Source organism: Eptesicus fuscus, chromosome 23 (assembly GCF_027574615.1).
Source record: "Eptesicus fuscus isolate TK198812 chromosome 23, DD_ASM_mEF_20220401, whole genome shotgun sequence".
NCBI classification, from domain to species: domain Eukaryota; kingdom Metazoa; phylum Chordata; class Mammalia; order Chiroptera; family Vespertilionidae; genus Eptesicus; species Eptesicus fuscus.
In genome coordinates this window covers 8,652,298-8,673,010 of record NC_072495.1, presented here as the reverse complement: position 1 = coordinate 8,673,010, position 20,713 = coordinate 8,652,298, and the positions used below count along the sequence as shown (strand labels likewise).

Below are 20,713 nucleotides of genomic sequence, written 5' to 3'. Positions count from 1 at the left end.
CCTGCGGGGCCCGTGCACGCTCTGCGGACGTTACTCCGCGCCCCGGTCTGCGGTCTGCGGGCGGACGTGCTGCTTGAAGGCGCTTTGTTCCCGTGTGTTCCGTGCATCGGGCCCCGGGGAAGGTCGGCCCGGAGCTGGGAGAGGGGGGACCGAGCAAAAAGAGGGAGCGCGACTGGGAAGGCGACCGGAAATGGTAGCCCAGGCCCAGAAACGAAACTGAAAGCGGGAAAGGAGGGGACGAGGGAGGGCGGGGAGTGGGGTATGAGAGCTAGTGGGGAAGTGGGGAGACCGGCTCGGTAGCACCGCTCGTTCCCTCTCCCGAGCCGGGCGCACGACCGGGACGCACACCCAGAGGCGGAGAGCGCTCTGGAGCCCCGACCCCCGCGCCCGGCCGCCCCGGGCCATGGACGTGTACCGCACCCCCGCCGCCGCGCTGGACGGCCTGGTGGCCAGCAGCCTGCAGCCGCCCGCCGAGTTCGTGGGGACCGCGCGGCGCGCCCTGGGCGCCCTGGGAGCGGCCCTGAGAGAGCGCGGGGGCCGCCCCGGACCCGGACCCGGACCCGGAGCCGCTGCGCCGCCGTGGCGGGTGCTGAAAATCGCCAAGGTGGGCTCTCAGGGGACAGGGGCGACCTCGGGGGACCATCCTCGGAGGACGCCGGGCACGGGGGACACGGCGGGGCTTTATCAGTCTCTCCATTCATTTGAACACTTCCAGCACACTGACTCGCTCCTGGCGTTCAAAGGGGCCTGAACATGCACTACTGCTCACAACACCTCTGCACCCGAGGTACTATGTACCCCCCTTGACAGATGGGGAAACTGAGGCACAGCGAGCCGAAGCAACATACCCACGCCTATCAGAAGTCCAGTCAAGATTCAGTCAGGAAGTCTGATTCCTGGATCTGTGCTGCTAAGGGCTGCCTCTTGTACATTCATTCATTCATTCATTCACTCATTCATTCTTCACTCACATGCACCCAAACAGACCAGGGACCTCACTAGGCCTGCCCCTGAGGATGCAGCTGTGATAATTCTCTAGAATTGCTGTCACAGCCCCATTTACTGAGGAATCACCGAATAACAATGAGCATTGTCTCATTATCTTATCTCACGCAATCCTCCCATTTCGTCTGGTGGAGATGACTGTCCCTGTTTAATGGGTGAGGAAACTGAGCCTGGGTCACTTTTTGGCCGGGTCACTTTTTGTCATGCTGACTCTGGGCTCAGGACTCCCACAGACGCGGGGAGAAGGCAAGTGCCACCTGCTGTATCCCCAAGATAAACTCGGGGGTGCCGGGGTGGATCCGGGAAACCTGGGTGGGATAGAGGGGCACCTGGAGTTTATCAGGGGAGAGGTGAAAGCAGGTGCCAGATGGCCTCAGAGCAGCCGGCGGTGCTGGGGCTTCGGAGGCCAGGAGCGGTGCGGCCACAGTCCCCACCCAGCCCACTTGCCTCCCTCACCCTGCCAGCCCCGGGGCTCTAGGATGGGAGCGTGCAGAATTCTGAGGTCTGTGTTTTCTCCATAGGGAGGCTCCGCTGGCCGGGGCACAGCTCTGCGGGGTGGCTGCGATTCCGAACTTGTCGTCTTCCTCGACTGCTTCAAGAGCTACGAGGACCAGCGGGCGCTGCGGACAGAGATCCTCACGGAGATGAGGGCGCTGCTGGGGTCCTGGTGGCAGACGCCGGTCCCTGGTCTGAGCCTTGAGTTTCCTAAACAGGACACGCCCGGGGCCCTCCAGTTCCGACTGGCATCCACAGACCTTGAAAACTGGATGGACGTTAGCTTGGTGCCCGCCTTTGACGCTCTGGGTAAGACACTCCGGGGTTGGGGCAAGGTCATGAGGAGTAAGTCAGGGCTAACAGTTCGAGTCCTGCCACCAACTTGCTGTGTGACCTGGGCCACCCTCTCTGGGCTTCCGTTTCTTTCTTTTCTTTCTTTAGGTATATTTTTAAAATTGGTTTCAGAGAGGAAGGGAGAGGGAGAGAGATAGAAACATCGATGATGAGAGAGAATCATTGATAGGCTGCACACCCCCCTACTGGGGATCGAGCCCACAGCCCAGGCATGTGCCCTGACCATGAACGGAACCGTGACCTCCTGATGCATAGGTCGATGCTCAACCACGGAGCCACGCTGGCTGGGCATGGGCTTCAGTGTCTTGACTAAACGTACTGGGTTTGGACCAGACAAAGGCCCATTCCTCCTGGATCTGTGGTCCTTGCTCCAACAACTGGGGAGAGTTTCCTTCAGCCACTGCCTCGTGCAGCGCAGCTCAGCCCTTCCCTAGACACCCCACAGGACAAGGCAGATGGACACATGCCGGCAGCAGGGGTCTGGGGACAAGGCCAGAATTCTGCAAAATCTCATCTGTTATCTTAAAAGCATCAATGGGATTTTTTTCACTCCCCTTTGTAATAAACCCATGCTTGATTTAATGTAATAATATGCGTCTGCGGAATGCAGATGATAATTATAGGACAGTAGTAGTTTGTTCTGGAAAGACTTTATGCGTTAATGCATGTAATGAACTTAGAACAGTGCCTGGCGCGTGATAGGGCTATATGAGTGCTTGCTATTCTTATTTCTATTCTTATTATTGTTTCTGTTATCATCATCATCACCATCATTTACCATGATGCTCTGGGAGATAGCTGTCTTGAGTTTATCCAGGGTTCTGCTGACCTGGCAGACAGCCACACTCTCCCACACCTAACTACCCACCTTGTTATTAATCCTAATAGCTGCTCCTTATTAAATGCCTCACTATTCCAAGCACTTGACATGTTTTATCTCCGTTCTCCTCTAAACAAACCTATGAGGTCTGTACTGTCTCATCTTCCATTTTACCAATAGGAACTCTAAGGCACAGAGACATACGGTAACTCATCCGAAGTCACACAGCAAGTAAATGATGTCAGGGACCTAGGAAGTTCTGGGGAGTGTTTACTTTTCCCGAGCCTGGCCCAGCACAGCGGGGCACATACTGTAGAGTCAGCCGGCTCCGCATTCCAATCCTGTCTCCAGCTGCCTCCCTGAATGTCCTTGTGCCTCAGTTTCCACAGCTATAAAACGAGGTGGAGAACTGCCGGCTTTTAGTGGGGATACAATGAGGGGATTGGTGTAAAACTTGCAGCACAGTGAGTGCCTGGCATGTGGTAAGTGCTCAAAAAATATTAGCAATTACTGCTAAGGAATCAGAACCTCTTGCCTTGTATTTCTCTGGCATCATCTCCTCTTCGCAGGGCACCGATTAATTAAAGGTCTGTGCAGCGGTATTTTAGTATGGCCTGCGGGGAGCCTCGGGGAGGGAAGAACTGCCAGGTTATAGAACTCCCGACTCAGCAGGCAGCATCTTGCCTACTAACCTGGGAATGAGGCTGCACTTCTTCCGACGACCTCTGGGGGCGCCTGGCCATTTGGGAACAGGAACCCTCCCTTCTGGTCCAGAGCTTTCCCCTCTGGCTCCCTGAGACGCTCCAGGCTCTCTTCCTCATCCTCCAGTGCCCATGCAGGGGTACCCCGCCCCTCAAATCCTCCTCACGCTCCCCCAGCGCCCCAAGCGGAGCTCAGCACCAGCATTGCCCTTCATCCTGGGTCCTCAGCACCCTTCCTCACTCGCAGGCCTTCACATCCCCAGGTCAGCTCAGCTCCAATGTCAAACCCAAGCCCCAGGTCTACGCCACCCTCCTCAGAAGTGGCTGCCAGAAGGGCGAGCACGCGGCCTGCTTCGCAGAGCTGCGGAGGAACTTCGTGAACACGCGGCCAGCCAAGCTGAAGAACCTGATCCTGCTGGTGAAGCACTGGCACCGCCAGGTGAGGCCACTAGGGGGCGTCCCAGGCATGCGACCGATGGACTGTGTGCCTCCGTGATAGTGAGACCGTTTCCCTATGTTTAGCAGCCATTCGTGTTTCTCTTCCTGGGAATTGTCTGTTCATGTAATTTGCCCATTATTTTCTACTAGGTTAGCTGCCCCTTCTTGTTGTTGATTGGTTGGAGCTCTTTATATATTGTGGGTGCTGGTTTGTATTTCGTTAACACAGTGCAAATCTATCCTCCCCACCCGGGGCTTATACTTCCACTTTGTGTATAGATCTTTTGACACAGAAAGTGTTTGTGTTTTAATGGAGTCAGGTGTGTACACCCCTTTCTTATGTGATGTGGGCTTTGTGTGCCTTGTTTAAGAACTCTTTGCCTTTTCGGACTTTCTAAAATAATTCTCCCATGTTCCCTCCCAAAAAATGTTTGTGGTTTTGTGTTTGTTTTTTTAATATATTTTATTGATTTTTTTACAGAGAGGAAGGGAGAGGGAGAGAGAGTTAGAAACGTCGATGAGAGAGAAACATCGATCAGCTGCCTCCTGCACACCCCCCATCGGGGATGTGCCCGCAACCAAGGTACATGCCCTTGACCGGAATCGAACCTGGGACCCTTCAGTCCGAGGCCGATGCTCTATCCACTGAGCCAAACCGGTTAGGGCCCAAAGAATGTTTGAATGCTTTCTTTTACTATTTAGGGCTTTGAGACTGTCTGGAGTGTTTTATGTACAGTATGAAGTGTGTGGCGTCTGTGCACCTCCCATCCTGGCTCAGGAATGCCCTGACCTGCCCTTGGCTTGGTCCTTCTCCTCCTACAGCAGGTCTGGAAGGAGGAGATCCTGGACGCCCGTTCTGGCTCAGCCAGGGACTCGCTGTGCTTTTCCTTGGGGGATAACAGTCTCAGACTACCCGCTGGCCCCTCCCTGGCTGCTCCCCCCCCCCCCCCGAGGGGGGGCTTGCATCTCGTACCTCTCCCTCCCCCACCACAACATGAGCCAAGCACATTGCTGAAGCCCCAGCAGTGAGGGAGTGGGGGAAGCGCCAGCCTGCTTTTGGAACAGGCTTGGCACACAGCATCTCGTCCCAGGCTCAGCCTGCTGGTGTCCACCCCGGGAGACTGGGAGCTCCTGCAAAATTCTCCAGAGAGCTAGCTCCTCCTCCCTGTCCTCCTCTGAGCACCTCCCCCCGCCCTGTCCTCTTGCAGGTGTGCCCGCAGGCGAGGCGGGAGGAGATGCCCCCTGCCTACGCCCTGGAGCTGCTGACCATCTTCGCCTGGGAGCAGGGCTGTGGGAAGGAGGCCTTCAGCCTGGCCCGAGGCCTCCGCACCGTCCTGGGCCTGATCCAGCAGTACCAGCACCTGCGTGTTTTCTGGACCACCTACTACAGCTCGGAGGACCCTGCGCTTAAGAAGTTCTTGCAGCGCCAGCTTGAGGGACCCAGGTACCTCCTCGTACCCAGCACCCGCTCTCCTGTGCCTGTGCCTGTGCCTGGGAGAGAATTAACAATGACAAAGCAGGTCGTAGCTAATGAGAGTCAAAGCCAACTGCTACCAGGTCACCTCCTCATACAGCGCATCCAGCCCCAGGTGTAAATTAGAATCGCTTAAGATGTTGTTTCTTTTTAAATATATTTTTATTGATTTCAGAGAGGGAGAGGGAGAGACAGAGACAGAGAGAGAGACAGAGAGAGAGAGAGAGCGAGAGAGAGAAACATCAATGATGAGAGAGAATCATTGATCGGCTGCTTCCTGTACGCCCCACACTGGGGATCAAGCCCACAGCCTGGGCATGTGCCCTGATGAGGGATTGAACCATGACCTCCTGGTTCATAGGTTGATGTCAACCACTGAGCCATGCTGGCCGAGCGGGGGCAGTTTGTAAAGCATACCACCCGTTCTGTGTGTGAGCGTCTTCGTGGTGCACAGCACAGTTTGATGCCTTTCTCAGAAGTGAGCTCACCTGCGAACCCCCATTCGCTCACGGCAGAGTATCCCGGCACCCCAGGAGCTTCCCTTGTGCCCCTCCCACAGGGAACCCCCTTCTGACTGTGATCAGTCCAGCTGTGCTGTGAAATCACATTTCAGTGGGGCCGCACAGCATGGGCTCTTGTGTGGCCTTCTCTCTCCCAGAATTCAGTCTTTGAGGTTCTCCATACGGTTGCGTGTAGCCGTGGCTCCTTCTCGTCCGCTGCTGAACAGCATTTCCTGGTGTGAGTTTGTCGCCATGTGTTCTCCATCCCACTCAGCAGGCGTGTTTGGGTGAGGCGCACGGCCTCGCACTGCAGGGCAGACACTGGGCCCTGGTATCTTGTGACTCTTAACAGGCAGGTGAGGTTGAGGACCATCGCTCTCATGCGGTCTCCACGGCAGCCTGTCAGCTCAGGCATTGCTGTGGTCCCCGTTCTGCAGGTGAGGAAACCGAGGCGCCGAGAAGCCAGTCATCTGCCTCCGGTCACACAGCCGGAAAAGGAGCAGAGCTGAGATTGGAACCCGTCGGCCTGACTCCGGAGCCCCTGGCTCTGGCCATCTCGCTAACCAGAATCTTCTTGTCCCTGGGGATTGGCAGGCCCGTGATCCTGGACCCGGCTGACCCCACGTGGGACGTGGGGAGCGGGGCAGCCTGGCGCTGGGACGTGCTGGCCCGAGAGGCAGAGTCCTGCTCTGACCGCCCGTGTTTCCTGCAGCCGGCAGGGGGCGCTGTGCAGCCCTGGGAGGTGCCGGTGAGTGAGGGGCTCCTGGGATCCGTGGCGTTTACACCTAACTTGTGTGCTCCGTGTTTTCTGAGCATCTGCGGTGCGGTGCGCGGGAGGCCATGGGGGTGGAACAGAGCTGAAAAGTGGGGACAGCGGGCGTGTGAAACGGTCTAATCACCCATCTTTGTGTAGTTGCTGTCTGCTTACCAAGTGTCCCACCTCAGGGGGACCGTTTTATTTTTTTTTAATTAAATCTTTATTGTTGAAAGTATTACATATGCCCCCCTCTTTCCCCCATTGACCCCCTCTAGCCTGCCCTGGGGGAGTTTTTTATAATGTGTCCCCTTCATAAGGGCACCTCTTCTCATTTGCACAAGGCACCATATGGGCTACCTCTCCCTTCCCCTCTCTGAGCCTCAGTCACCCTGACCGAGGTGGGGGCGGGGGCTGCCAAGAGAAGGAACGTAGAACCCCGCATGTGTAAGACAGCTCCTTCCCCAACCTTCCAGGGCCTTCCATGCTCTGGGCGCTCAGGTGTGGACCAGCCCATCCTGCGAGGCCCGGCCCAGAGGACCCTCAAGGACAGCAGCAGTGTTGATGCTGGATGCTCAAAGGCAGGGAACAGGCGGCCCTTATGCCCAGCTCCCGACCCCTCGGTGGACGGCATCGCCCCCTGTACACCGGAGGGGGTCCCGGATCTGTCTCAGGTCCCCGCCAAGGAGCTGGACCGCTTCATCCAGGACCACCTCAAGCCCAGCCCCCAGTTCCAGAAGCAGGTGAGCAAGGCCGTCGATGGCATCCTGAGCCGCCTCCGGGAGAACTGTGTCCACAAGGCCTCGAGAGTCGGCAAGGTGAGCGGCCGGTGGAGACACCGATGGGACCCGACGGGGGGACCGCCGTGGGGACGGGAACAAGTCACAGAGACACAGCTAGGGCGGGCAGAGGACGTGGACATCAGGGAGGGATGTCCCCAGTTTGCTGGGGGAGGGATGTATCTATAAGAGCCAGCTGCTTTTTTTTAATGATATTTTTTTTTAACCACTATTACCATAATGAGATCACTTCCCTTCTCTGCACAAAATCCTCCAAGGTTTCACAGAGGACAGTGGCCTCAGGTTTGTGGGGTCTGGCCCTGGTCTCTCTCTGCCCCTCACTCCACACTGGCTCCCCAGGCACACCTCCCCGCTGGCTGTTTTCTCTTTCTCGAATGTTCTTCCTCCATCCACTTGGCTCTCTCCCTCTCCTGTGTGTGTGTGTGTGTGTGTGTGTGTGTGTGTAATTGATTTCAGAGAGGAAGGGAGAGGAAGAGAGAAATAGTAACCTCAATGATAAAAGTCATTAATCACCTGCCTCCTGCATGCCCCACACTAGGGATCGAGCCTGCAAACCCGGGCATGTGCCCTGACCAGTAATCAAACCGTGACTTCCTGGTTCATAGGTTGGCACTCAACCACTGAGCCACACCGGCCGGTCCCTCCCCTCCTTTAAATCTGTGATCCAAGCCCCCTTCTCAAGGAGCCTGGCTGCTCATTGACAATTACAACCTCCACTCCCCCGCCAGGCCCCTTATGATTGGCCTCTGCACAGCAGTTAGGGCTTTGGGGGGCTCCTGTTTGCTGACTGTCCCTGCCTCCCCCTCCCTCTCCTCCTGGTACAATATAAGTTCCAAGAAAACAAGCATTTTATCCACTTGCATACCCATATATGTAATTGCTCAATAAATATCTGTTGAATGCATACATGAATGAATGAATGAATGAATGAATGATTGAAAGAGGCCAAGTACATCTGCAGACCCTTATTGGGTCAGGACCCCAATTAGCAACCTGGGATCCAGATGTGCAGTCAGTAGGTGCTGCAGATGTTTGGCTAAAATCTTGGACCGCTGCCCTCTCCACCCGCCCGTCCCTGTTATCTGCGGCTGCACGTTGTCTGACTTCACGCACGCTTCGTGGGTTGGAAGGCAGACGCCTTCAGATATAGTCAGATATAGCCTGACCCTGCCGGCTTCTGATGGTCAGAGGTCACAGCCTGCGTCTGTCATGGTGCCCAAGAGCCAGCATCAGTGAGCGAGCAGTTCCAGGGCTGCAGCTGGGGGGTGCGGGGGTGCTGGGGGGTCCCAGTCTGACTTAAATCGAGTCATGAGTCTGAGACGCTGTTTTCTCTGCAGGGGGGCTCCTTCGGCCGGGGCACAGACCTCAAGGGTGGCTGTGATGCCGAACTCGTCATCTTCCTCAACTGCTTCGAGGACTACAAGGACCAGCGGCCCCGGCGGGCGGAGATCCTCACTGATATGCGGGACCAGCTGGAATCCTGGGGGCGGGATCCGGTCCCCGGCCTGACCCTGAACTTTCCAGAGCAGACCATGACCGAGGCGTTGCGGTTCCAGCTGATGGCCCCGGCCCTAGCGAGCTGGACGGACGTGAGCCTGCTGCCTGTCTTTGATGCCGTGGGTGAGGGGTGCCCAGCCTGTGCCGTGGGGGGGTCAGGGAACATCTCACGGGCTCTTGCAATCCTCTCTGTGGCTAATTCCCCTACCTCACCAAGCATTGGGACTACTATGAGATCCCGGAAGTCATGATCATCAACTCATAACTATTTAGTGCTTTTAACTTTACAGAAGTTTTAATTATAAACTATTTCAAACATACAGAAAACTATAGACATCATGTGACCCTGTACTCCAATTCCAATTTCACAAGTATTAACCATTCTCCATGTCTGCTTGAAACTTTTTTTTTTTTTAAAGAAATTACATGGCCCTAGCTGGTTTGGCTCAGTGGATAGAGTATCAGCCTGGGGGCTGAAAGGTCCTGGGTTCGATTCCAGTCAAGGGCACATGCCCAGGTTGCAGGCTCAATCCACAGTAGGGGGTGTGCAGAAGGCAGCCGATCAATGATTCTCTCTCATCATTGATGTTTCTGTCTCTCTCTTCCTTCCTCTCTGTAATCAATAAAAATATATTATATATATATAAAAAAAGAAATTACATGTAATTTCCTTTCTTTTTTCTTTCTTTTTTCTTTTTTTGGTTAATCCTCACTTGAGGGTATTTTTTTCCATTGATTTTTTAGAGAGAATGGGAGGAAGGGGTGGGGGAGAGAAAGAGAAACATCAGTGTGAGAGAGACACATTGATTGATAGCCTTTCGCAAGCGCCAGGGCTGGTGATCAGACCTGCAGCCCCACTATGTGCCCTTGCCTGGGAATAGAATCCACCACTGGGAATTGAACTGTGACCTCCTGGTTCATAGGTCGCTGCTCAACCACTGAGCAACACCGGGCTCTTTTTCTATTTTTAATTGTAGTCAGAAAATATACCCCCAACATATAAATTCTTTGGGATTTGTTAGCACTTCCTAAGTTTCCCATGGTGGGAAAGAGTGCACGATTCCCATTGGGGAATGCAGGCTTCTGTACAGATCCTTTAGGTTAGCTTAGGATCTTTGTTCAGATCTGTGTTACTTATTTTTTCCTTATTTTGTCCATCAGTTTATGAATGGGCTCCCAGAATCTCCTGCTCTGGGTAAAGATTTGTCAGTTTCTCCTTGTAATTCTGGAAAGTTTTGATTTTAATATTTTGAGGCGATGTTATTAAGGAACGTGTAAGAATATAATTATATTTTATTGGATTGTTCCTTTTATCATCAAGTAATAATCCTCATTATTTCTAAAAATATATATAAGTTTGCCTTAAAGCCTTTTATCTGACATTAATAGAGCTGCACTGGTCTTGGCAGTGTTTTCCTGAAATACCTTTTTCCATTTTTTATTTGTAAGGATATGCTATTAGATTTTAATTGTACCTTATATAAGTAACATAAAACTAGAAGACAAAAATGGAGCAAACAATAATAATATCATTTTGAGGGGATTAGCAATCTATTAGAACTAACATACAAGACACTAACAATAAGAAAGATTATCTTCTTTGCTTTTGTTTTTATAGCTGTGTAAATTAAAACCTATCCCTGTGTAAATTAAAACCTCTGAACATAATTAGAAATATTTTCCCCCTTGCTAATGCTTCTTAATTTCCAGTTCTTCCTCTGGATTCATGTCCTGCTTACAGAAATACATCCTGTAGTACTTCTTCAGAAGGGTGTATAAGTGATAAATTCTCACAGACTTTGTCTAAAACACCTGTCTCACCTTCCTCTTGGAGGAAATGTTTGACATTTGTTTTTCTCAGTTTCTACTGTCTTCTGACCTTTATAGTTGTTGATGAGAAGTTGGCTGTTTACTTCTTTGTTGGTGTGTGTGTGTGTGTGTTTCCTTTTTGGTAGCTTTTAAGACTTTTCTTAGTCCATAGAATCCTTCAGTTTCTGAGGTTTGTACATTGATTTCTTTTTAATTATACTATTTGGAATTTGTTGTGCTGATTGAATCTGAGGACTCCATTCTTCCTTTAGTTTTGGGAAAATGCCTCCCAGTAGCTCTTCAAATATCGCTTCTCCTCTGTGTCCTCCATTCTCTGCTTCTGGAACTCTATTAAATGGTGTCTCACTCCATCCTCCCTGTCTCATCGCTCTCATTTTCCCATCTCTCAGGGCTGCCTGCTGCTCCGTTGCTCAAAATAAATCTTCCAGTTTCTTTCTTCAAATGTGTCTGATCTGCCTAAGCTTACTTTTTAAAAACCCCAGGGACTTTGTCTTTCACGTCTAGAAGTTCTAGAAGTTCTGGTTGTTATTCTGTGTTCTAGATTGTGTGTCATTGATCGCAATGTTATATAATTAACTAGTAGCCCATTTGCAGGAAGAATCCTGCAAGCGGCCGCTGCGCCTGCACCTGCGTGCCGCTGCCGCCCGCCCCGCTCTGCCCCGCTCCACCCCGCCTGGGCTTTCCCTCTGGCAGCCACCTTGCTTTCCGCTTTTCCTCCCTCTTCCTTCTAAGTTGTCTTCAGTCTTCACTCCTCCCTCCTTCAGCGTATGCAAATTAACCGCCATCTTTGTTGGGTGATTTGCATACTCTCCCTGATTGGCTGGTGGGCGTGGCTTTGGCTGGTGAAGGTGCGGTCAATTTGCATATTACTGTTTTATTAGGTAGGCTGTTTAAATATTAGAGGCAGGTGAGCGGCCGGGTTGGGAAATGCTGCTGTCTTCCGTTAGAAATGCATCCTCAGCATCTTTCCAACATCCACAGGGCCGCTCAGTGCTGGCACCAAACCGGACCCCAAGATCTACCAGACTCTCCTGGACAGCGGCTGCCGGGAGGGGGAGCACGCGGCCTGCTTTGCAGAGCTGCGGAGGAGCTTCGTGAACTCGCGCCCAGCCAAGCTGAAGAACCTGATCCTGCTGGTGAAGCACTGGCACCGCCAGGTGAGGCCTCTCTGCCCCCTGGCTCCTCCCAGAAAACAGCCGCTGTCATGGCAACTGCCTCGGCCAATCAGCTCATCCCCGACACAGCGCCCCTCCTTTACATTTTATTGGCCATCCCAACCAGAAGGACTGCCTCCTCCACCCTTCATTCCCTGGTAGCCCCTGGCTGAGAGAGAATCTCCATCAAGTCCCCAAATCCTCGTGTCTTGTGATTGGGTCCCCGCCCCTCTCTAGCCTTCTCTCCTCACCCTGCTAATGCTTTCCCTGTTTCTCACCTCCAAGCCTTGGCTTATGTTGTTCCTCCATCACCATCTCCTGTGCAAGCTACGCTAACGCCTGAGCATCCTTCAGAGCCCCCTCAGCAAATATTCTCTGAATGCCAACTCTCTTTTTTTATTATTATTTTTTAAATATATTTTATTGATTTTTTTTACAGAGAGGAAGAGAGAGGGACAGAGAGTTAGAAACATCGATGAGAGAGAAACATCCATCAGCTGCCTCTTGCACAACCCCTACTGGGGATGTGCCCGCAACCAAGGTACATGCCCTTGACCAGAATCGAACCTGGGACCTTTCAGTCCGCAGGCCGATGCTCTATCCACTGAGCCAAACCTGTTTCGGCTGAATGCCAACTCTCTTATTCAACCGACATCTATTGACCACCCACTATTGCTAACTTCTTCTGGGTGTTGAAATGCCAAGATGACTATGTGGCAGACCCCACTCCTGTTCGAAAGACTCTAGGCACAGACCAAGTCTGACCTTCTTAGTCTCGCTCAGTGACCTTGGACAAGTCACTACCCCCGCTCTGGACCTCCGTTTATTCTCCTGTAAAACGAGGCGGGTGCGCCAGGCCATCCCCGAGGCTCTGTTCTTTCTGTTGTCTGTGCTGTGTTTTCTGTATTCCCCTCCTTCTCCAAGGAGGGCCATGCTCAGCAGACAGGAAGTGCTCACTCCACTGAGTCTTTGATTTGGGTGCCATAGGTTGCCGCCGGGAACAAAGGAGAATGGCCGGCCCGTGCCTCCCTGCCCCCAGCCTACGCCCTGGAGCTCCTGACCATCTTCGCCTGGGAGCAGGGCTGTGGGAAGGACCGCTTCAACACGGCCGAGGGCCTGAGGACCGTCCTGGGGCTTGTCCAGCAGCACCGGCAGCTCTGCGTCTTCTGGACGGTCAACTACAGCTCTGAGGACCCGGCTGTCAGAACGCACCTTCTTGGCCAGCTTCGGAAACCCAGGTGCACCCACTACCTCATCTCCCGCCCTATCATTTCCCCCTCCCCCCATTGTCACCTGGAGTCACTGCATCCAGGCGGGGCCCAGGGTGGGGTTTGGGTGCCCCAGCCCCATCCTCCTCGCTCTGCATCTTTCTGGACTCTTTGCTGAGGAAGCATGGAGACATGACCCCCAAAGGAAGCCAGGGCCAGTTTCATTAATACAAGACAATCCCCATCTCAAACTAAGGGGTCACCCCATAGCTTCCGGACCAAGGTGGCCAAGCAGGGACCCTGCTGTGCGTGGGCAAGATTGCACCAACCCTAAGGTGCTGACACTCTTCTCTCCCCGCCCCCACCCCTTCCCGATGTCTCCCACCCCCTGCTCCTTCACTGATTCTCACCTGCCTGCCCACCCGCTCTGCCCCCAGACCCCTGATCCTGGACCCCGCCGACCCCACCTGGAACGTGGGCCTGGGCAGCTGGGAGCTGTTGGCCCAGGAGGCGGCAGCCCTGGAGACGCAGGCCTGCTTTATGGGCACAGACGGGACGCCCGTGCAGCCCTGGGATGTGATGGTAAGAGGTGGGTCCCGGAGGGGGAAGACGCTGCGGGTGCCCCGTCCCCGATGCCCTTTCCCTGCAGGTGCCACATCCCCGGCTGCTCGGAGTGTTGGCTGCTGACGGCTTATAGCCAAGGCACAGGTTGTGCCGTCCCAGCCAGTGCTCGGGTGACATGCGCATAAAAGGCCCGCCCCGTTGCAAGGCAGGGCCAGCTCTGTGATGCAATTGCTGCTCCAGCGCCCGCTCTGGCTTTCGGGGGAAAAGCGTTCTCCAGCTGAGCCTCCCCACCAGCTCCTGCTCCCCTCCCTCCCCTTCTGCCAGCCCCGTCTCAGTTAATCACATGCACAGGAACCCCCGCCTCCGCTCTGCTTCTGGGGAACCCCACTCACCACAGTAGCCACGGGCAGCTCCCCAAAGGATGGAATGCCGTCGCATTTGCTATTTTGCGGAATCTCATAACCGGTGCTTAACAATCAAGGCAATCCAGTGAGGTGTGGGCCTCGTTCTTGCCCCCATTTAAAGATGGGGAAGCCTGGCCAGTGTGGCTCAGTGGTTGAGCGTCGACCTATGAACCAGGAGGTCGCGGTTCGATTCCCGGTCAGGGCACATGCCCAGGTTGTGGGGCTTGATCCCCAGTGTGGGGCGTGCAGGAGGCAGCTGATCGATGATTCTCTCTCCTCCTTGATGTTTCTCTCTCTCTCTCTCTCTCTCTCTCTCTCTCTCTCCCTCTCCCTCTCCCTTCCTCTCTGAAATGAATAAAAATATATTTTTTTAAAAAGATGGAGAAACTGAGGCTTGTGTGGTGGTGGTAGAACCAGAACTTGAACTCTGGTCCCTCTGATGCTGCAACCTGACAGCCAGGGGAGAAGAAAAGGAGCCACAGGAGATCATGGGAGGCTGTTCTCACGGGAAGCCAAGGGGCGGGGCCTGGGCCTTCACAGGCATCCCTTCTGCACGTGGCCCTCCCTGTGTTCTCCCTGCAGCCCACGCTCCTCTACCAGACCCCAGCCAGGGACCTGGACAAGTTCATCAGTGAGTTTCTGCAGCCCAGCCGCCGGTTCCTGGATCAGGTGAACAAGGCCGTTGACACCATCTGCTCCTTCCTGAGGGAACACTGCTTCCAGAACTCTCCCATCAAAGTGCTCAAGGTGGTCAAGGTGAGCTCCAGGGAGCTGTGGGCCCGGGGCTGCAGGCCGGTGGCCTCGTGTGGGCCCAGCCCAGGCCGGACCCACCTCTGAGGGCTCCGCAGCAGCCAGCACAAGGCCAGACATAGAAGAGGAAGTGGAACGAGGTCACGGCTAGATGGCCGAGGGAGGGCCCATACAGGCCCAAGAGGTTTCTCTGGGTTGCTCACGGCAGCCAGCTCAAGAGAAGCAACAAAGGCATGTGTTGGCCGATGTGAATGGACGGCCCTGGAATAGACTGCCTTCAGGCACGGCTGGATCCAGGAGCCCATGCCGGATCATCAGGACTCGGCTTTTCTTCCTAGCTCTGGGCTCTGCCTGCTGCTGCTTGGATGGGGCCTGTCCATGGGATGGTCCTTGGCATCGCTTCTAAAAAGGGGAATTCTCTTTTCTCAAAAGTCAAAGAAGTCTTGGAATTGAGTTTCACTGGCCTTGCGATGTAGCCCTTACCCGTCGCTAGGGCTGGGGAGACACCATGTGCCGGCTGGCCACGCCTGGGTCAGATGGTAGAGTCAGCCCGATGTGGACCTCCGGGGTGGAGTGTGGACGAGCAGTGATTCCCCAAAGAAAGCCCAGTGCTGATCCCAGAAGGAGGAAGGGATGCTGGGGGTAGGCAGGAAGTCACAGGATCCGCTGTATCAGATCTGACCTCGGTTCACCATTGGAGTCACCGGGAGGCATAGGTCCACTCTGGAAAGAGTGTCCGTGTAGACTTGGCCAGTGACAAGTCCTAGGCCTGGTGACGTGCTGTGTGACCCAGGCAAATACCTCCCCCTCCCTGTTCCTTGCCTTCCTCCTCCAGAACACTTGAGGACAGCAGCCTGGCTCACTGGTTCTCAACTGTGGCTTCACTTAGAATCACAGAGGCTTTTAAAAAATATACTGATGCCTAAGACCCCTCCCAGGACAATTAAATCACAGTCTCGGGGACCTAGGAACCAGGCTTGGGTCGTTTTTAAAAGATCACCAACCACAGGCCTAAAAAAAAGAAAGAAAAGTCTCAAATCCCTCCCAGCCCCCAAACATGAGGCAGTGGAGATTTTGCCTTCGTTGGAGGATTGCAACTTACGTCTTGCACGTTTCTCTTCCTCACAGCTATGCCCTATGTGGACCCCGCATTAACGAGCTAAGACAGAGACGTTAGGTGACTTGCCCAAGGTCACGCAGCCAGTGCCTAACTCAGTCCGGAGCCCGTCGGCTCGGGCAGGGGGACATCAAGCAGTACTTCGGGGCTCACACCTGCCATGTCCTCCCCAGGGCGGCTCTTCCGCGAAGGGAACGGCGCTGCGAGGCCGCTCGGACGCCGACCTGGTGGTGTTCCTCAGCTGCTTCCGCCATTTCTCCGAGCAAGGGAACACGCGGGCCGAGGTCATCTCGGAGATCCGAGCCCAGCTGGAGGCGTGTAAGCGGGCGCAGCAGTTCGAAGTGAAGTTCGACATCCCCAAGTGGGAGAATCCCCGCGTGCTGAGCTTCTCGCTGGCGTCCCAGACGATGCTGGACCAGAGCGTGGACTTCGATGTGCTGCCCGCCTTCGATGCCCTCGGTGAGGTGCCGGGCATGGTCCCGAGAAGGCAGATGCGGAGGCCGGGCCGCCGGGGCGGTGGTCGAGGTTGGGCGGGTCTCAGGCGTTGTTGGGGGGTGTGTCTATCACCACTTCCCTGCAAAGGGTCTGGAGAAAGGGACCCCGAGTGGCTTCGAGTTCCACCAACATGCTGGGTGACCTCGACTGGGGACTCCTCTACCTTGAGCCCCAGAGTCTTCATCGAAGTGTCTCAGTGCATCCCTAGCTTCGAATATTTGTGCGCCCCTCCCCCACCTGCCACAGACCCATTCGATCAGTCCAATCCATAAGTGCACCTACTCTGTGCCCAACACACTTCCAGGCACAGAGCGGGGAAAATCCCTCAACAAAAGACTCAAATCGCTTTTTTTTTTAAATATATTTTATTGATTTTTTACAGAGAGGAAGAGAGAGGGACAGAGAGTTAGAAACATCAATGAGAGAGAAATATTGATCAGCTGCCTCCTGCACACCCCCTACTGGGGATGTGCCCGCAACCAAGGTACATGCCCTTGACCGGAATCGAACCTGGGACCCTTGAGTCCGCAGGCCGACGCTCTATCCACTGAGCCAAACCGGTTTCGGCTCAAATTGCTTTGTATCTATTCAGTTCTGTGTCTGGATAGCAGAGTGTGCAGAGTGAGAAAATCCGCCCCCCTGCGCTCCCCCCCATATCTCAATGTATCCAGTTCCTGCATTTTACAAAACAAGTAGCAAGGGAGAGATTGGTCCAGAAATGTCTCTGAATCTGTTCAGTTCCTTAGTTCAGAGAGCGAGAGCTGGGATACCAGGGAATGCCTTCAAGTGCCCTGGGACCGGGGTGACACCAGCGCTCACCTACAATTCTGTCACCTGCAGGGGCCTCTCCCTTGGTGAGGGTCAGAGAGTCGGTAGAGAGAGGTTAGCCCCGAGCGGAGCCTTCCTTCATGGTGGGTAAGCAGGCGGGGTGTGAGGGGGCAGCAAAGGGAGTCAGATCCTCACCAGGGGTTCCGCTCTGGGTCCGGCCGCATCTGTGTTCCACCTAAACGAGATGAGGGTCACCTTCTCCCTGCCTCCAGGCCAGCTGGTCCCTGGCTCCAGGCCCTCGTCGCAAGTCTACGTGGACCTCATCCGCAGCTACAACTCCCCGGGCGAGTACTCCTCCTGCTTCACCGAGCTGCAGCGGGACTTCGTCGTCTCTCGCCCCACCAAGCTCAAGAGTCTGATCCGACTGGTGAAGCACTGGTACCGGCAGGTTCGGCACAGGGACGCTCCCTCCCCACACCCCGCCCCCTCCCGGTGGCCCTGGGCTCTGCCGATGGAGCTGTTTCCTGGGAGGAGGCAGGCCCAGCCCTGGCCGGAACCTGGGTCGGTGGAGATTTGTCCTAGTGGCGGGACCTTAGTTTTCTTACCTGGAAAATGGGGCTGGCATTACTGTATCACAGGAGTTGGTGGGACAGTGCAAGGGAAGGCATCTGGCAGAGTAGGGGCTCTGTCAATGTTTGGGGTGGGTTTGCCGGCTCCTCTTCACTGCTGTATGGACTGATCCAACGTCTTTCTCCTCGTTTCTTAGTGCAACAAGATGCCCAAGGGGAAGGGCTCTCTGCCCCCCCAGCACGGGCTGGAACTCCTGACGGTGTATGCCTGGGAGCAGGGCGGGCAGGACCCCCAGTTCAGCATGGCCGAGGGCTTTCGCACTGTCCTGGAGCTGGTCACCCAGTACCGCCAGCTCTGTGTCTACTGGACCGTCAACTACGGCCGCGAGGACCAGACCATCAGAGATTTCCTGGACCAGCAGCTTCGGAAGCCCAGGTTCGGACCCACCCCCACGTCCCAGAATCCCGGACCCAAGGTCACCTTTCTCCCCGCCTCCTGAGGGCACAGAGCAGAGGCGGAAACCCGCTTTCTAGGACTGAGCTCCTTCCCAGAAGTACATCCTCAGCAGCCGGGGGTCGGCAGTTAGCTTCCTGGTCACCTGTGAATAGGGCTGCAGGTGAAATGCGAGACTCCATGTTAAATTTGAATTTCAGATAAACAATGACGAACTTTTTAGTGTAAGAATATCCCATGTAGTCATTGGGATATACTTATGCTTAAAAAAACCAACACCCTTGCCTAGCAGAGAGGCTCAGTGGTTGAGCATTGACCTATGAACCAAGAGGTCACGGTTGGATTCCCAGTTAGGGCACATGCCTGGGTTGCAGGCTCGATCCCCAGTGTGGGGGTGCTGCAGGCAGCTGATCGATGATTCTCTCTCATCATCGATGTTTTGATCTCTCTCTCCCTCTCCCTTCCTCTCTGAGATCAATAAAAACATATTTAAAATTTTTATTAAAAAAAAAAACACCTATATTCATTGTTTATCTGGAGCTCAAATTTAACTGGGCAACTTCTCTATTTGTTTGCTAAATCTGGCCCCCCTGCCTGTGAACCACCAGGTAACAGAAGCTGCCCCATTCTGTGGGGTTTTGCCCTCTCTCTGAAATGCTACAGAGACGACAAAGACGCTTTCACAACATTGTGATGTATTTCCAGTCCGTGGGTAATGGCTACGTAGAGGGATGTGTTGATATATCAAGACCCTGAGGTTGTGAATGAGCTCCACTGAAAAGAGTGATCTCATCAGTTAGTGGCCATGGATCGGGGAGAGTGATGGAACCAGTGCTGTGGTTGATTAACAATGCCTGCTTTACATGCAGGTAGGGCAAGCATGGCCTGAGCTCTGTGGTTGAATAGTAATGTCTGTCCTGGATACAGAAGGCAGGAGGGGCTCGTGTGTAGCTTCTTCTCCATCCTGCCCTCAAGTGTGTGCCTGGAGCACAAAGGAGTCTCTGGGCCCTGCCCCCTGCAAAGTGTTGGGTGAGGGGGAGAATAGTTCAAGCAGTCCCGCAGGTAGATACCCAGATGTTGCCAGGAAGAGGACTGACCTTGGATGGGAATTGCAGGCCCATCATCCTGGATCCGGCAGACCCGACAGGCAACCTGGGCCCCAACGCCCGCTGGGACCTGCTGGCCAAGGAAGCTGCAGCCTGCACATCCTCCCTGTGCTGCATAGGCAGAGATGGTACCCCCATCCAGCCATGGCCAGTGAGGGTGAGAGACCTGTGGTACAGCAGGGAGCATCTTGGCTGGGGGGCAGTGTGGTCGGGGGAGGGGCATGATTCCTCCCAAAGGGGCAGGGTCCAGTCATGGCCCAGATGTGCCCCTGCGCCTCCATGTCCTGTCTGTTCCCATTGTCTCAGCTTCTCTAGGAAGGTTAGAGGTAACCAACATATTCTCTCATCTTCCCCAGGCCGCTGTGTGAAGCCAGAAAATCAGTGGTCCTGCCAGATGGACAGGTGGACACCAGCCCTCCACGTGGGGAGACTCAGGGTCACATGCCAGATGTGTGTGTGTGTGTGTGTGTGTGTGTGTGTTGTGTTATAGAGAGAGAGAGAGAGATTGATTCAGTGAATCCACCGTCCTCCTCAGTCCAGCCTCCCAACTGACATCCTTGCCTCCCACTCAGCTCTCTCTTCCCCGCAGCCCACTCTGCTTACCCAGCCCCATTGAATCCTCCCTTGTATCCAATGGGCACTACACATCTCAAACACTGCCCTGCCTCCCGCGGCCTACACGCTGGAGTGCAGCCTGCCTGGGTGGGCACCTTCCTGGGTTTCCAGCTTCTTCATCACCCTGGTGACCCTCTGGTCTCAGCTGCATCTGCCCCCACCGAGAATGTCCTCCTCCTCCCCGACTTCTCTCTTCCCATCCACACCAGCTCCCATCCTTCCTCCTGACGCTCATCTCTGACCTCCCAGTGGCTGCTCCTTCTTCCCTAATCTAAGAACTTTTCACAGGGATGGTAGAGTTTTAACGCTGGTGGTCTTGATCCAGCATCTAGAAGGGTTCAGAAATCTGGAGAAGGGCTGTGCATAAATTAAATAAGAGTCCAGAGACGAAACATAATTTTGAAAGGCATTATGGGGGCCAGACGAGACTTAGCTAAAGGAGCTAAGTCCCCCTTGTCTCAGGACCCGTTGCTTTTTATTAACACAATTTGTCCTAAGGCAAGGTGGAGATATACACATCAAAGGGTAGGGTTAGTACACAAACCCATTGTCAGATTGGAAGAATTTGCCTACGGCTGTTCAGGTGTTTGGCCAGTAGGAGGCAATAACATGTAGATTAAGATGCCCTGAGCTGTCTGGCAGCAAACAATCATCCTTTTCAGGTTTGGGGAAATGCCTTTAGCCATTCCCAACAGGTGATAACATATGTGACTCAGCCCTTGTTGAGTCCCCAAGTTCCATCAACCTTTTGATGAAACTCTTGCAATTATGACATGCTGGAATTGGCTTCCGGCAGAGTTTTCATCTCATTTGTCGGCCACATTCAGTTGGTTGTGGCTGT

The 20,713-nt window shown here is 54.3% G+C and overlaps 1 protein-coding gene across 1 annotated transcript; it reads left to right on the top strand.

Moving 5' to 3' along the window:
• Positions 1-403: 403 nt before the first annotated feature.
• Positions 404-19,572, top strand: OAS3 (2'-5'-oligoadenylate synthetase 3). Its single transcript, XM_054712842.1, has 16 exons — positions 404-604; positions 1,527-1,809; positions 3,639-3,814; positions 5,022-5,257; positions 6,382-6,535; positions 7,018-7,359; positions 8,679-8,961; positions 11,650-11,825; positions 12,810-13,060; positions 13,468-13,612; positions 14,581-14,754; positions 16,039-16,324; positions 17,401-17,576; positions 17,895-18,133; positions 19,267-19,414; positions 19,564-19,572. The coding sequence occupies exons 1-16, from the start codon at positions 404-406 to the stop codon at positions 19,570-19,572; spliced, it is 3,279 nt and encodes a 1,092-aa protein (XP_054568817.1).
• The last annotated feature ends 1,141 nt before the right edge of the window (positions 19,573-20,713 follow it).

Bases quoted from the DNA above. Each gene is read 5' to 3' on its own strand.
- OAS3 (XM_054712842.1), top strand. From the start codon at position 404: ATGGACGTGTACCGCACCCCCGCCGCCGCGCTGGACGGCCTGGTGGCC. The intron at 605-1,526 runs GTGGGCTCTCAG...TTTTCTCCATAG, and splicing joins GGGTGCTGAAAATCGCCAAG to GGAGGCTCCGCTGGCCGGGG. The intron at 8,962-11,649 runs GTGAGGGGTGCC...CAACATCCACAG, and splicing joins GCCTGTCTTTGATGCCGTGG to GGCCGCTCAGTGCTGGCACC.